Below are 11838 nucleotides of genomic sequence, written 5' to 3'. Positions count from 1 at the left end.
TTGGACCAGTCACATACTTTCAGCCTAGCCAACCTCACAGAGTTGTTGTGCAGATAAAAAGGAGGAGAGAATAATGTAAGCTGCTTTGGTCCCCACTGTGGAGAAAGACAGTAACTTTCCTAGGTAGAGGCTGTGGGGGAGGAGTGTGGAGATGGAAAGTTGAAGACAGAGAGGCAGATAAAGGTAGGTTGGCTGTTGGGTGGGAAGGAAATTGTGTTGCCAATTCCAGGTTGGCAAATTCCTGGACATTTGAGGGGTGGAGCCTGGGGAGGGTGGGATTTGAGGAGGGGAGAAACTACAGACCAGTATAATGCCATAGACTTCACCCTCCAAACCATACATGGAGGAGAGAGAGAAAGAAAGGGGGGGCAGAAGGGAGAAAGAGTGTGAGAGATGTAGGGGGAGACAGGAGGAAGCAAAGGCGTGAGGAATAGGATAACCATCCCGCAAGTTTCTTGCGGGTCTCCACTTGTCTATATACTAATAGCCAAGATGCCCCCGATGTGTGGATATGTAAACCCACACATTGGGGGCACTTGGGGGGCAAAGAGATTTTCCTGCACACTTGGGGCACTCCCCAGATGTGCAGAAAAACCTGAGAAGTTTAAAAAACTATACCAGGGATACTTAAATCCCCCCAAAAGTAAAAAGTAAAAGAGTGTTCCCTGTGCATGCACAGAGAAGGCTCTGGGAACTCTGCGGTGGGCCCAGTGGTGGCTGGAAGCCACTCAGGCCTCACTGCCAGAGCCAGGGGGTGGGGGAGATCAGTGGGCCCGGCAGCTGGAAGCTGCTCAGGCCTCACCACCGGAGCTGGGGGTGGAGGAATTGGCGGGCCCAGCAGCTGGAAGTCACTCAGGCCTCAGCACCGGAGCCCGGGGGGAGGAGATCAGTGGGCCCAGTGGCTGGAAGCTGCTCAGGCCTTGCTGCCGGAGCCCGAGGGGAGAAGAAGAAGAAGAAGAGAAGAGATTGGATTTATACCCCGCCCTTCACTACCGAAAGGTGTCTCAGAGCGGCTTACAAACTCCTTTCCCTTCCCCTCCCCACAACAGACACCCTGTGAGGTGGGTGGGGCTGAGAGAGCTCTTGACAGAAACTGCCCTTTTTCAAGAACAGCTCCTTATCAGAGCTACGGCTTGCCCAAGGTCATCCAGCCAGGTGCAAGTGGAGGAGTGGGGAATCAAACCCGGTTCTCCCAGATTAGAGTCCGCACACTTAACCAGTGGCTGGAAACCACTCAGGCCTTGCTGCCGGAGCCAGGGGGATTTGCAGGCCCGGCAGCTGGAAGCAGCTCAGGCCTCGCAGCCAGAAGGGGAGATCGGTGGGCCCGGCGGCTAGAAGCCACTGGTGCAGGGAAGGAAGCTTATCTGTGGCCGCTTCATCAGCCCCGAGGTCCTCCTGCTTCTGCAGGCTGGGAGCCCGCAGGAACATTCCCCCCCTGCAAGTATCGCGGGTCCCTCTTCTTGTAAATATATAAAGCTCATATATGTATGTATACATACACACACACACACACACACACATACATGCACATACACAACCTAGTAGTTCTAATAGTAGCAAGAACAAGCTGCATTACCTAGTAATTGTAATAAAAATATTTCTTAGGCACTTTCAAAACTATGTATAATAAATAAAACATATAGTAAATAAAATCAGTTTCTGTATTTCATATGTGAAACCTAATAACAGACAAGGGAAAATAGGCAAGTAAGATGAAGAAGGTTTAGCCATTCTAAGAACTAGTTTGGTAGATGGGAAGCATTAAAATATTTAAGTGAATGAATAAATATCCCATGTTTGGACACAAAAATGGGATACAAATGTAGCGACAGGCATCAGGCTACTGCATGGTTAAGAGCAAATTTAATTCTGACAAAATTAATTCTTACAGAACTAACACATTTTTACTCATAATCTCTAAAATACCTAACATTTACAACTGCAAAAAGAAATCCTGAGAATTAAGGCGTTGAATCTCCTTTAGGGCTCTTCACACTGAGGTCCTGTTGTGCTTCAGAAAAAAATAGAAACATATTCAAAGTATTTATCCACCCTAGATATGATTCTACAATTTAAAGCATGCATTCACCAGGCATAAGAGTTATTTAAGATTAAAATTACAATTCAGAAAATCCTATTAGGGAAACAATTGGTATCCTAATCTTTTTAAATCTCCCATCTTGTTTTCCAAGACCAGCTCAGTATTTTTACCTCCATGTTTACTTTAATTAAAAGAGCTGTTTTGTTAAATAAAAAAGAGTTGTTTCATTAATTTGAAGAGTCCAAAGACAAACATCTAGAACAAAACTAAGAGTCCAAAGACAAACATCTAGAACAAAACTAAAGTCAGTGTGCATGACTTGCCATCAGGGGTCATTTCCTGTGGGAGTGCACAGGAGCAGAACTCTGGCAGTAAGGAGCCCAGGGGGCAGGCACATACAACAAGCCCTGCCCCCTGCTCCCAGCAGCCCTCAGTTGGGCCACGAGGAGCAAGAAGCAGACAGGTAAGTTGCAGAGCCCCCCCCTGGCCCGCCTTCAGGTACAAGCTCTCACTCCTCTGTGAGGGCAGATCTGTGCATTCCCCCCCCCCATAGCTAGCAATCCAAAACAGTCCAGTGGCACCTTTAAGACCAAATTTTATACAGGTACATGGTCTCCCTCCTCTGTGAGGACAGATCTGCACATCCCCCCCACAATAGCTAGCAATCGAAAACAGTCCAGTGGAGCCTGAGTGGTGGGTGTTGTCTTCTGACACACTTCCGGTGATGTCAGGGGGTGTGGCATATGCAAATAAGTGTTGCTAATAAGTTATGCTAATGAGCTCCTGCACTTCTTTTTCTATGAAATGACCCCTGCTTGCCATTAAAATGATACGTGCAACGATCACTCTATTAGGCAACCAAAAATGAACACAATGCTTAATATTCTCAAGATTCCTTGAAGAAATGTTTTATAACCTACTAAAGCAAAAAATATGGGACAGCAAGTGGGATCTAGACTTAGATTGTTCTCTCTGATAGCATCCTCACAACAATTGATTTCAAAGGAACTTTCCATTACTTTTCAACTCAGCAAGGACTGAGATCCTTCACTTGCAGAGTTCAAGAAACTAACATATTACCACTTAATTTCATTACATACTGTCCCTACTGTTCATGCGCACATAAATCAATTTACCAAAATGGTTATAACGTTAAACATGCTTACTTACAACTAATTAAAGTCCCTGCACTTTATTTTATACATCTTCTCCCTACCTAAAAAAACACCCCATGGTATAATTATACACATCTGAGCAATTACATACCTCTGCATTTTAATATCCATATTCACTACAGAGCAGAATGATTATGTTATGGGATCCAAGACAGAAGCTGTGCTTGGCGGATGATAGACTATGATTGTGGTTCTGCCTTCGGTTCCAAAATGGAAGGTAATACTTTCCAGGGCGTTTGCATTATTTCCATCTCTCCTCCTCCCCCCAACCTGCATACAAATCTTTTGCAAACAACGCAGTTATAATGCTGCAGCAGCTTATCTAGAAACCTTGAATGCAGCTAAGTCTTACCTACATGACTAAGTCAGTACTGAAACACCTGAAATCTGATATAGATCTTTGGCATGTTGTCATCACCACTTCCAGTTTTGTTGATCCCCAAGCTCTTGTTCCTGTAGTTCCCCATCTCCTGTAGATTTGCCAGTTCTTCATGCCCCCGAACACCCTGATTTGTTTCCTGTGACCCGACAGAAATGTGCTGCCAATGACTGGTACTACTGTTGCCCATGTCTTTCCAAATGCTTCACTCTACAAATGCCACGGACACTGGGCATTTATAATTGAGTATCAGCAAAGAAACAAAGCAGGGTAAAAAGTGAGCAACTCCTAGCAACAGACCTCATCATTTGAAAACAGAACTTCTCAGATACAACTCAATGTTTCTGTCAATTTAGCATTAACAGATGTCCTCTTTTTAGAATTTTTTGGTGTCTGTCCTCTTCTGGGCTCTTTTTGAAAAATTAATGAAAATGTCCTTTTTTTGGGTTGGAAGGTTAGGAATATTTCTAGTTAGTAGCAGTTATCCCAGCTTAAATAGTAGAGGTATTTAAAATTAGATTTGTCATAGTGATCACTTGTTTGAAATAGTTGAGAAATATGTTCTCTTTTTTTCAAAATATGGTAACCCTATAAGTTAACTACTTATTTAGGATATTTGAGCATACCTTTCTCCCAACAAGGAACTCAAAGCAAGTCAAAATGATATTTAAAACCTTAGACCACTGCAGAATGGATTCCTGGATGCTAGCTTAGTTCATGCAGCTTTGCAATACACCAAGAATCTCTACCATTTGGATTTCTCTGCCTCTATGGAGACAGATTATAAGCAAGAACCGCTGAAAATAGAGGAATTCCAGGGCCCTGGTCATCCCTGGGGCCCGTAAACCTGGTCAATTTATTTGATTTGTTTTCATTTAAAAAAAGACTTAGTGGTGCAAGGAAAGGCACAAAGGGAAGGAAGGTAGTGGCTCAGTTCTTTGGTACATTGTTATGTCAACCTTACTCCAGAAAGTTCAGAGCATCATCCTGTGTCATAATTAAGAGCAGCAACACAGGCAGGTTTCCGTGGTATTCCTCACCCCCCCCCCCATGAAATAGCCTCTTCCATGTAGCAGAAGGGAAGTCAGCATGATTTTTTTTTAAAGAACTGGCAACAGAGCATGTTCTTCTACCAAGAAAAAGCCTAAAACACTTTGCAAAACACATAGAATGTTCCAGCTATTCTAAAACAAGATACAAATATGCCAGCCAAAGGGAGAGAGTACAGATCTGAGCTTTGCAATCACAGTGAATATGCTACTGAGATTACATAACTCAAATATACATAACACACCATTTTTGTAAGATATTGCTGGCCACTTGCTTCTTTCACATGGATCCTTGGAAATGTATTCTGACACAATGAATTCAAACACTGCTTTTGTTCAAACTACTTTGCATTAGTTAACAGAAAACTGAAAGCCATTTCACTAACTACATTTCTTAAGGTACATATATGATATCCATATGCTTAGAAGAAAACCAGGATTATACATCCCTTTACCCACTGGACGTACTTAACCACAACTTCCCTATAGCTTGATTTCATTTAGTTCCTGTACCATATATATTGTAAAAACTGGCAAAACGAACAATTACATGGTCTCTTGCCAACTAGTATCACCTGGCCAGATGAGTGGGTGCCATTTGTATCCACAATATTATTACTTAACATGTGGTTCTGAAATACACATGATTCTACAAAGATGGTAAATGATGAAAATGTGAAGTTTCTTTATAGATCATTGGTTTCTCTAGCCCTAATAGTTCTATAGCACTCCACCAAGTCAAACAGACATATTTCACAGCAACCCATGAGTTCCACGTCTAAACATTATTTTCTTTAAAAATTCAATTCCCTTCAAACTTCACTTTTATACAATGATTCTTGCCAGTACAAAATTACACTTGTAAATATTCAAATATTTACAAAAGGACAGTGTAGGAAGACCTATGCAGTAGCAGCAATGGCAACAAAGAAATGTTACTACTCTGCTACTAAAGCATCAGCCATCTCGATTGTTCGAGGTAGCTTAACAAATGCTGACGCCAAAATCTCAGCCTTTATTGTCTCAGGAAGAGACAATTAGCTCTGATACTTTTGCCAAGTTTTTCACTAATAAAATATTGAGAATACGTCTTGATCTAGATGTCAGTTTTAACGCAGGCACACCAGAAGAAAGGCATAATACACCACCTGGTCTATTTATAGATCATTTGACACACTTTCCATGATGGATGTCAACAAGATCCTGAGATCAGTGAAGGTCACCACTTGTACTCTGGATCCTTGCCCATCCTGGCTGCTAAAATCATGTAAAGACCACATCAACAAACCCTTAGGATCTATTATAAATCAGTCATTAACTCAGGGAATCTTCCGTCAGCCACTCAAAGAGGCAGTTATTCATCCACAGCTTAAAAAACTGTCCCTACAGAAAAATTATGTGGCTAATTATTGCCTGGTTTCTAACCTGCTTTTTCTGGGCAAAGTGATTGTGAAAACATTAGCGGGCCAACTCCAGATCTTCTTGGATAACTCGTCTCCTCTAGACCCTTTTCAGTCTGGCTTCAGGATAGGTTATGGGATAGAGGCAGCTTTAATTTATGACCTCCATCTGAGTGTAGACAAAGGTCACACCCCTTTGATACATCCTGCTGAGGCATTTGGAAGCAGAAGTAGGTATCAGGGGAACGACTTCAAATAATCTCTCATGGATCAGCCTCAAAGAGTTGCTATAGGAAACCAGTTATCATCAGTGTGGGACCTAATCTGTGGAGTTACACAGGGTGCAATTCTACCCCCTCCCATGCTTTTCAGTTCTCTAAGTAAAGCCTTTAGGGCAGTGGTGGCGAACCTATGGCACGCATGCCAGAGGCGGCACTCAGAGCCCTCTCTGTGGGCATGCGTGCCATCGCCCCAGCCAGGCCCAGACCGTCATTAAAGTGTGGAATTCTCTGCCAAATAATTTTAAGTAAATGAAAGCATTTGGGATTGCTTTCCTTACTTTGTTAGGATCATCTTATGTAAATGTATGAGTTGTTTTTTCTAAACTAAAACCTCAGTATTCAGGTTAAATTGCCATGTTGGCACTTTGCGATAAATAAGTGGGTTTTGGGTTGCAGTTTGGGCACTCGGTCTCTAAAAGGTTCACCATCACTACTGTAGGGTAATTCAGTCATTGCTTTGTGTTTGGTTGTCATCAATACGCACATGACACCAATGTTCCCTCTAAGCTGTGGAGTCTCCAGAGCAAAAATTCTACTTGGTGAGCTACTGGCATTAAAGTGGTGAGCGAGCGACTGCATAGATTACTTTGCTCTAGAGCCATCCTTCTTAAGTTGAGACACAAATGTGTAAGCCGGAGGCTAAAAAACTGTGAGCTGGCTCACACTAACCCAGCTTAGAGGGAACACTGCATGACACCCCCAGCTCTATATAAACTTATCCAAGTCTCCTGCTGATGCAGTAGAGGTCCTAAAAGGCTTTCTTCCAATTCAGCCTAGCCTGAAAGATGGCCCCTTGACTTGGCCATCTGAATCCACACCACAGTAATATCGAGACTAGACTACGGTAATGTACCATACATTGGTCTCCTCTTAAAATCAATTCAGAAACTACACGTGATGCAAAACATTATAGCTCTGTTGTTACTGGGAGCTAGATGGAAGATGCTACAGTCACTCCACTGGCTGCCCGTCAGTTACCGGGCTCAATTTACAGTACTGGCTATCATATACAAAGCCCTACATGGCCTTGGACTGTTATATCTGTGAAACTGCCTTTCCCCCTATGCACCACCACAACAGCTTAGCTCATCTGAGCAAGTTCTTCTGCATGTGTCAGCCTGCAAATGGGCAAAATCAACAACTGCCTGTATACGTGGTTTCTACATTGTGGCCCCCACCTTATGTAATGTCCTGCCTGACAAGGTCAGGAAGGCTCCCAGTCTGCTGGCATTCTGTAAACTATGCAAAACTGAATTATTCAAGAGGGCTTTTCTGTGCAGGCAATAGTCTTGCACAGTACTAAATGATTCACAAAGCTACTTGGATAAATCATTAGGGACTGTGGTCTATACTACTGTGTGTAGCTTGCTGAAATTAGGATCCTACTATGTAATTTTTGCATCATTTAATATTTAATTCTTATATATTAATAAATTATCTGGAATAAAGAATTATTACTGACATAGTTATTCAGGTGTCAAAACCCTAAGAAACTTGTGTTCCAAAGGAGTTCCATCCAGGAGGAGGAGATTGGATTTATACCCCGCCCTTCACTACCCAAAGGGGTCTCAGAGCAGCTTACAAACTCCTGTCCCGTCTTCTCCCCACAACAGACACCCTGTGAGGTAGGTGGAGCTGAGAGAGCTTTGACAGAAACTGCTCTTTTTCAAGAACAGCTGTGCCAGAACTATGGCTTGCCCAAGGTCATCCAGCAGGTGCAAGTGGAGGAGTGGGGAATCAAACCCGGCTCTCCCAGATTAGAGTCCATGCACTTAAACACTACACTAAACTGGCTCTCCACCAAACTGGTTAAGTGGACAACAGAATGACAGTCAAAATTCAAAGCAAATATGTGCAAAGTAATGTACGTTGGGACAGTTCTCTGCTGACAACTTTATATAAACGTATGACTGGATGGGATCAAAATAAGTTAAACTACTCATAAAAGTGACCTTGGTATAAGTAAAAAAAGCCTACTGACTATTACATTCAGCATAGTGCAGCATTTTAAAACATAATCCAGTATTTGAGTTATTGGAAGGAACGTAGTTCTTTAAATGGCACTACATAAATCTGTGTTTTTAATACCATACACAGCTGTAGTTAGCCTGTTCCCTGTTCCAAAGAAAGGAATATCACAGAAGTACATACGAAGTAACCAAAATAAGATTTTTTTGAAAAACAAATGCTTTTATAAAACTACATAAAGTCTAACTGCAGCCAGCTTGTATTAAAGTGGTGTTGTAACTGGAATACTGGCTAAATCAAATTAGGTAGGTATAATTGCCTCTCTCTTTCAAGTATAACCAAAGAACTGATTCAGGATGTAGCTCTCTTTCCACAATACCATCTGCTTCTGTTACAAACTGACGTGCTAAGTCTGCTGTTATTCCTTAGTTCCTCCCAATGCCTTCAACAGGCCTGCAGCTTAATTTACCTAATTCTAATGATGCAGCACATCACACTTTTGGCTCTGTGGGCCTGTGTAAACTCTAGCAATATAATTTAGGATTTAAAAAAACACCAATGTGTGGATTCTTTCTAAGTCAAAGAAATAAAACCTTACCAGCAGTACATTTACAATTTGCATTACAAGTCCACTGTGTTGACACAAGCACAGCTTACAATAAGTGATAAGTGTACATCTAGTCATCACCCTAACATGCTGGAATGAAAAGTATGCATTATTTATTTCCTGCAAACTTTGCAAAGGTATCTATTTATTTATTAATTTTTTCACATTTATATCCCGCCCATTCCGTAAACGGGCTCAGGAAGGGTTACAACAATTTAATAAGTACAATAAAATTTAAAACAGATTAAAACATAAAAACAGTAGTCATGTGTGCTATAGGGAGAATCCGGCCCATAGATGTAACTAGCCAGTTACCAGTAAGTGGAAGATTGCAACCTTGGGGGGGGGGGGGCATATGTGGACACCCACTGCCTCAGCCAAAGGCCTGGCGGAACAGCTCCATCTTGCAGGCCCTGCGGAATTGCATAAGATCCCGCAGGGCCCTGATCTCAATAGGGAGCATGTTCCACCAGGTGGGGGCCAGGGCAGAGAAAGCCCTGGCCCAGTATCTGTTCCATCCTGCCCATTACCCATTGTTCCAGGCATCATGAGGACTAATTCTATATTTTGAAAATACTGGCTGCATGAATCCAAAGACAAACTCTGGGACTGATTCATATCGTGGCATTTAATGTAAAATGCCTATAATTATCTATGCAGCAAAACCTAGACTTGATAAAGGAACAGTAGTGGACTTTAAACCAGGCCTACTGTAAATTAAAAACAGACCCAGTGGACTCTTCCAGTCAATGGACTGTGAACAATCTAAACAGTTTAATTTCCTTTATAAATCATGTAACAAAACTTTTTTAAAAAGAGGAAAATGTCTAATTATGAAGTTCCTTCATTTACCTGAACCCTTTACATAGAGCAAAAGTCTATGAAGTTTCAGTTTCCCAATACATATGGGTATTTAAAAAAGTTATGTCACTATACTAAGGCTGGAACTCCAAATACTCAACTCAATGATACTTGCATCTGAATAAACATACAGCAGATTGCACTGCCCTATGTAGCATACTTTTATCACTAAAATAAGGTGATCTACCATTGTAAAAATAAGAAAGAGATACCTGGTAACTTAAATGCTAATAACTGTATGAAATGAGGGGTGATTCCCCCCCCCCAAAAAAAATTAACTGTCTTGCTATGATTTACTGCAAGGTTATGCTGGAAAAGTATTCTCTAGACAAAGCCATTCCAAAATACAAGACAGAGATGGTCTCTAAAAATGGAAATGATACAGCCTTGTGGGATTCCTCCATGACACTTACTTGGAATATACACTTGATCTTTTTTGTTTTCTACTGTAAAACATCATTAGTTTACATTGCAGCAAGTGCTATCTCCATGGTAAGGGCCAGAACTGAGAGGGTTAATCCTAGGGGGCGTGAGTATGCCTATGATAGGGGGAAGGGTCAGAGCCAATGAAAATACTGAGCTATAGTTAGGCCAGTGTGGGATAAGCTATGGTAGTATTACAAAGCTTTTATAGATGACAGATGCACTTTGTCCTTAGCTGCTAGGACATTTAAGCATGCCCCCCCCCCACAACATACAAAGAGTTGCTGAAGCAGCTTACCTGAAGTTCACACCAAGCGACTTCCACCCAGGTCTCAGTGTCTAGCCCCTTGTAGACTGTTTTGAAAGATCCTCTTCCAAGTTCTATGTCAAACTTTAAAAACCTGCCGTCTGGAGAAGTGGCCACAGCTTTCATATCGGCTTCCTCCTCCTCTTCCTCAGCCTCCTCTTTCTTAGACTTACTCTGCTCTTTGGAAGGTTCTGGCACCTCTTTCTTCTCCACATCCTTGCTGCTCGGCTTCTCCTGGCTGCTGACTAAGAGGGTTTCAGGGACGACACCTTTGTCCTGGGGAATGGCCTCTTCCCCCAGCCCCTTCTCTTCCACTACTCGCTGGCCCGCTTTTACCCTCTCGGCTATTATCCTTCTGGTTTTGGAGAAGAGGATGATCTTCTTCTGCTGCTCTGGCTCAGAGGGCTCAAAGGTGGGCTCCTCCTGGTCGGAGTCCACCACGCTCCTCCGCAGGAAGCGCTGATGGACTAGTTTGGGATCCTTGGCATAAGGCAGGCGGGGGGCGGCGGGGGCCGCGGCTTTGCCTCCCCTGGGCATTACAGCAGGGTCCTTGTCCGCCTGGCTGCCGGCGCTTGCCCCATCAATATTCATGCCCTTTCCACCCGCAGGAGCCGGACCAACAGCAGCCGCTGGGAGACCGGCCGCCGCTGCAGCAGAACCAGCAGCAGTTGGAACCTCGCCGCTACCTCCGCCTGCCTTCCGCGGAGTTGCCGATTTCGCATTGTCCCCAGTTTCCATTACAGCCGAGCGACCAGCCGCCGCTGGAGAAGGTGGTGGTGGTGGTGCTGCTGGTGGGGCCGCCGGCGACGCTGTCCTTCTTTTGAGGGACTCATCACGGTCCATCCTCGTGCGGAAACGCAGCCGAGTCACCTGCCAGGCAAAAGAGAAACGCAAACGAGCTACGGCGGCGACCACCTGCAGGAGGAGGCGGAGGGCCGCGCCGCCACGCGACCCACCCACCCACCCACCCGCTGTGCCGCACCGCCGGTTTCCCAACGCGGCTCTGGACTGGGAGCCCTTCAGAGGTCTCCCCAGCACGCCTTCCAGGGGCGGAGCATCGCAAGAAAAAGGCCTTCGTCCTCCCCACGGGAGAGAAGAATTGAGGGCGGGGGCAGCTTCGCCATCAGGGATCTCCCTCCGTCTTCTCTGCCGGCTCCTTCCCACGGATCACAAGCCGGCAGTCCCTTCTAGGGACTGGAGGCGGGGAGGCGTCGAGGGGGGCCCGGGGGGCCCCACGCCACGCCGCCGCCTACCTCCGCGCAATTATGCGCCCAAACCCCCCTGAGCCAAGCGCCGCTGTCGCCTAAGGGCAGCCGCCGCCTTCCACCCCCGAGCCCTGCCAAAATC

The 11838-nt window shown here is 44.3% G+C and overlaps 1 protein-coding gene across 1 annotated transcript in view; it reads right to left on the bottom strand.

The window, feature by feature from the left end:
* Positions 1–11334, bottom strand: part of WNK2 (WNK lysine deficient protein kinase 2) — a 172864-nt gene extending 161530 nt beyond the window's left edge. Inside the window, exon 1 of the mRNA XM_015421185.1 lies at positions 10483–11334. Coding sequence (XP_015276671.1) covers positions 10483–11334 — 852 coding nt within the window. The remainder of the gene's footprint in view (positions 1–10482) is intronic.
* Positions 11335–11838: the final 504 nt, after the last annotated feature.

This window comes from Gekko japonicus, unplaced genomic scaffold (assembly GCF_001447785.1).
Source record: "Gekko japonicus isolate JY-2015 unplaced genomic scaffold, Gekko_japonicus_V1.1 scaffold149, whole genome shotgun sequence".
NCBI classification, from domain to species: Eukaryota; Metazoa; Chordata; class Lepidosauria; order Squamata; family Gekkonidae; genus Gekko; species Gekko japonicus.
Note: the sequence above shows the minus strand (reverse complement) of the source record. Positions and strands in the feature narration are given on the sequence as shown.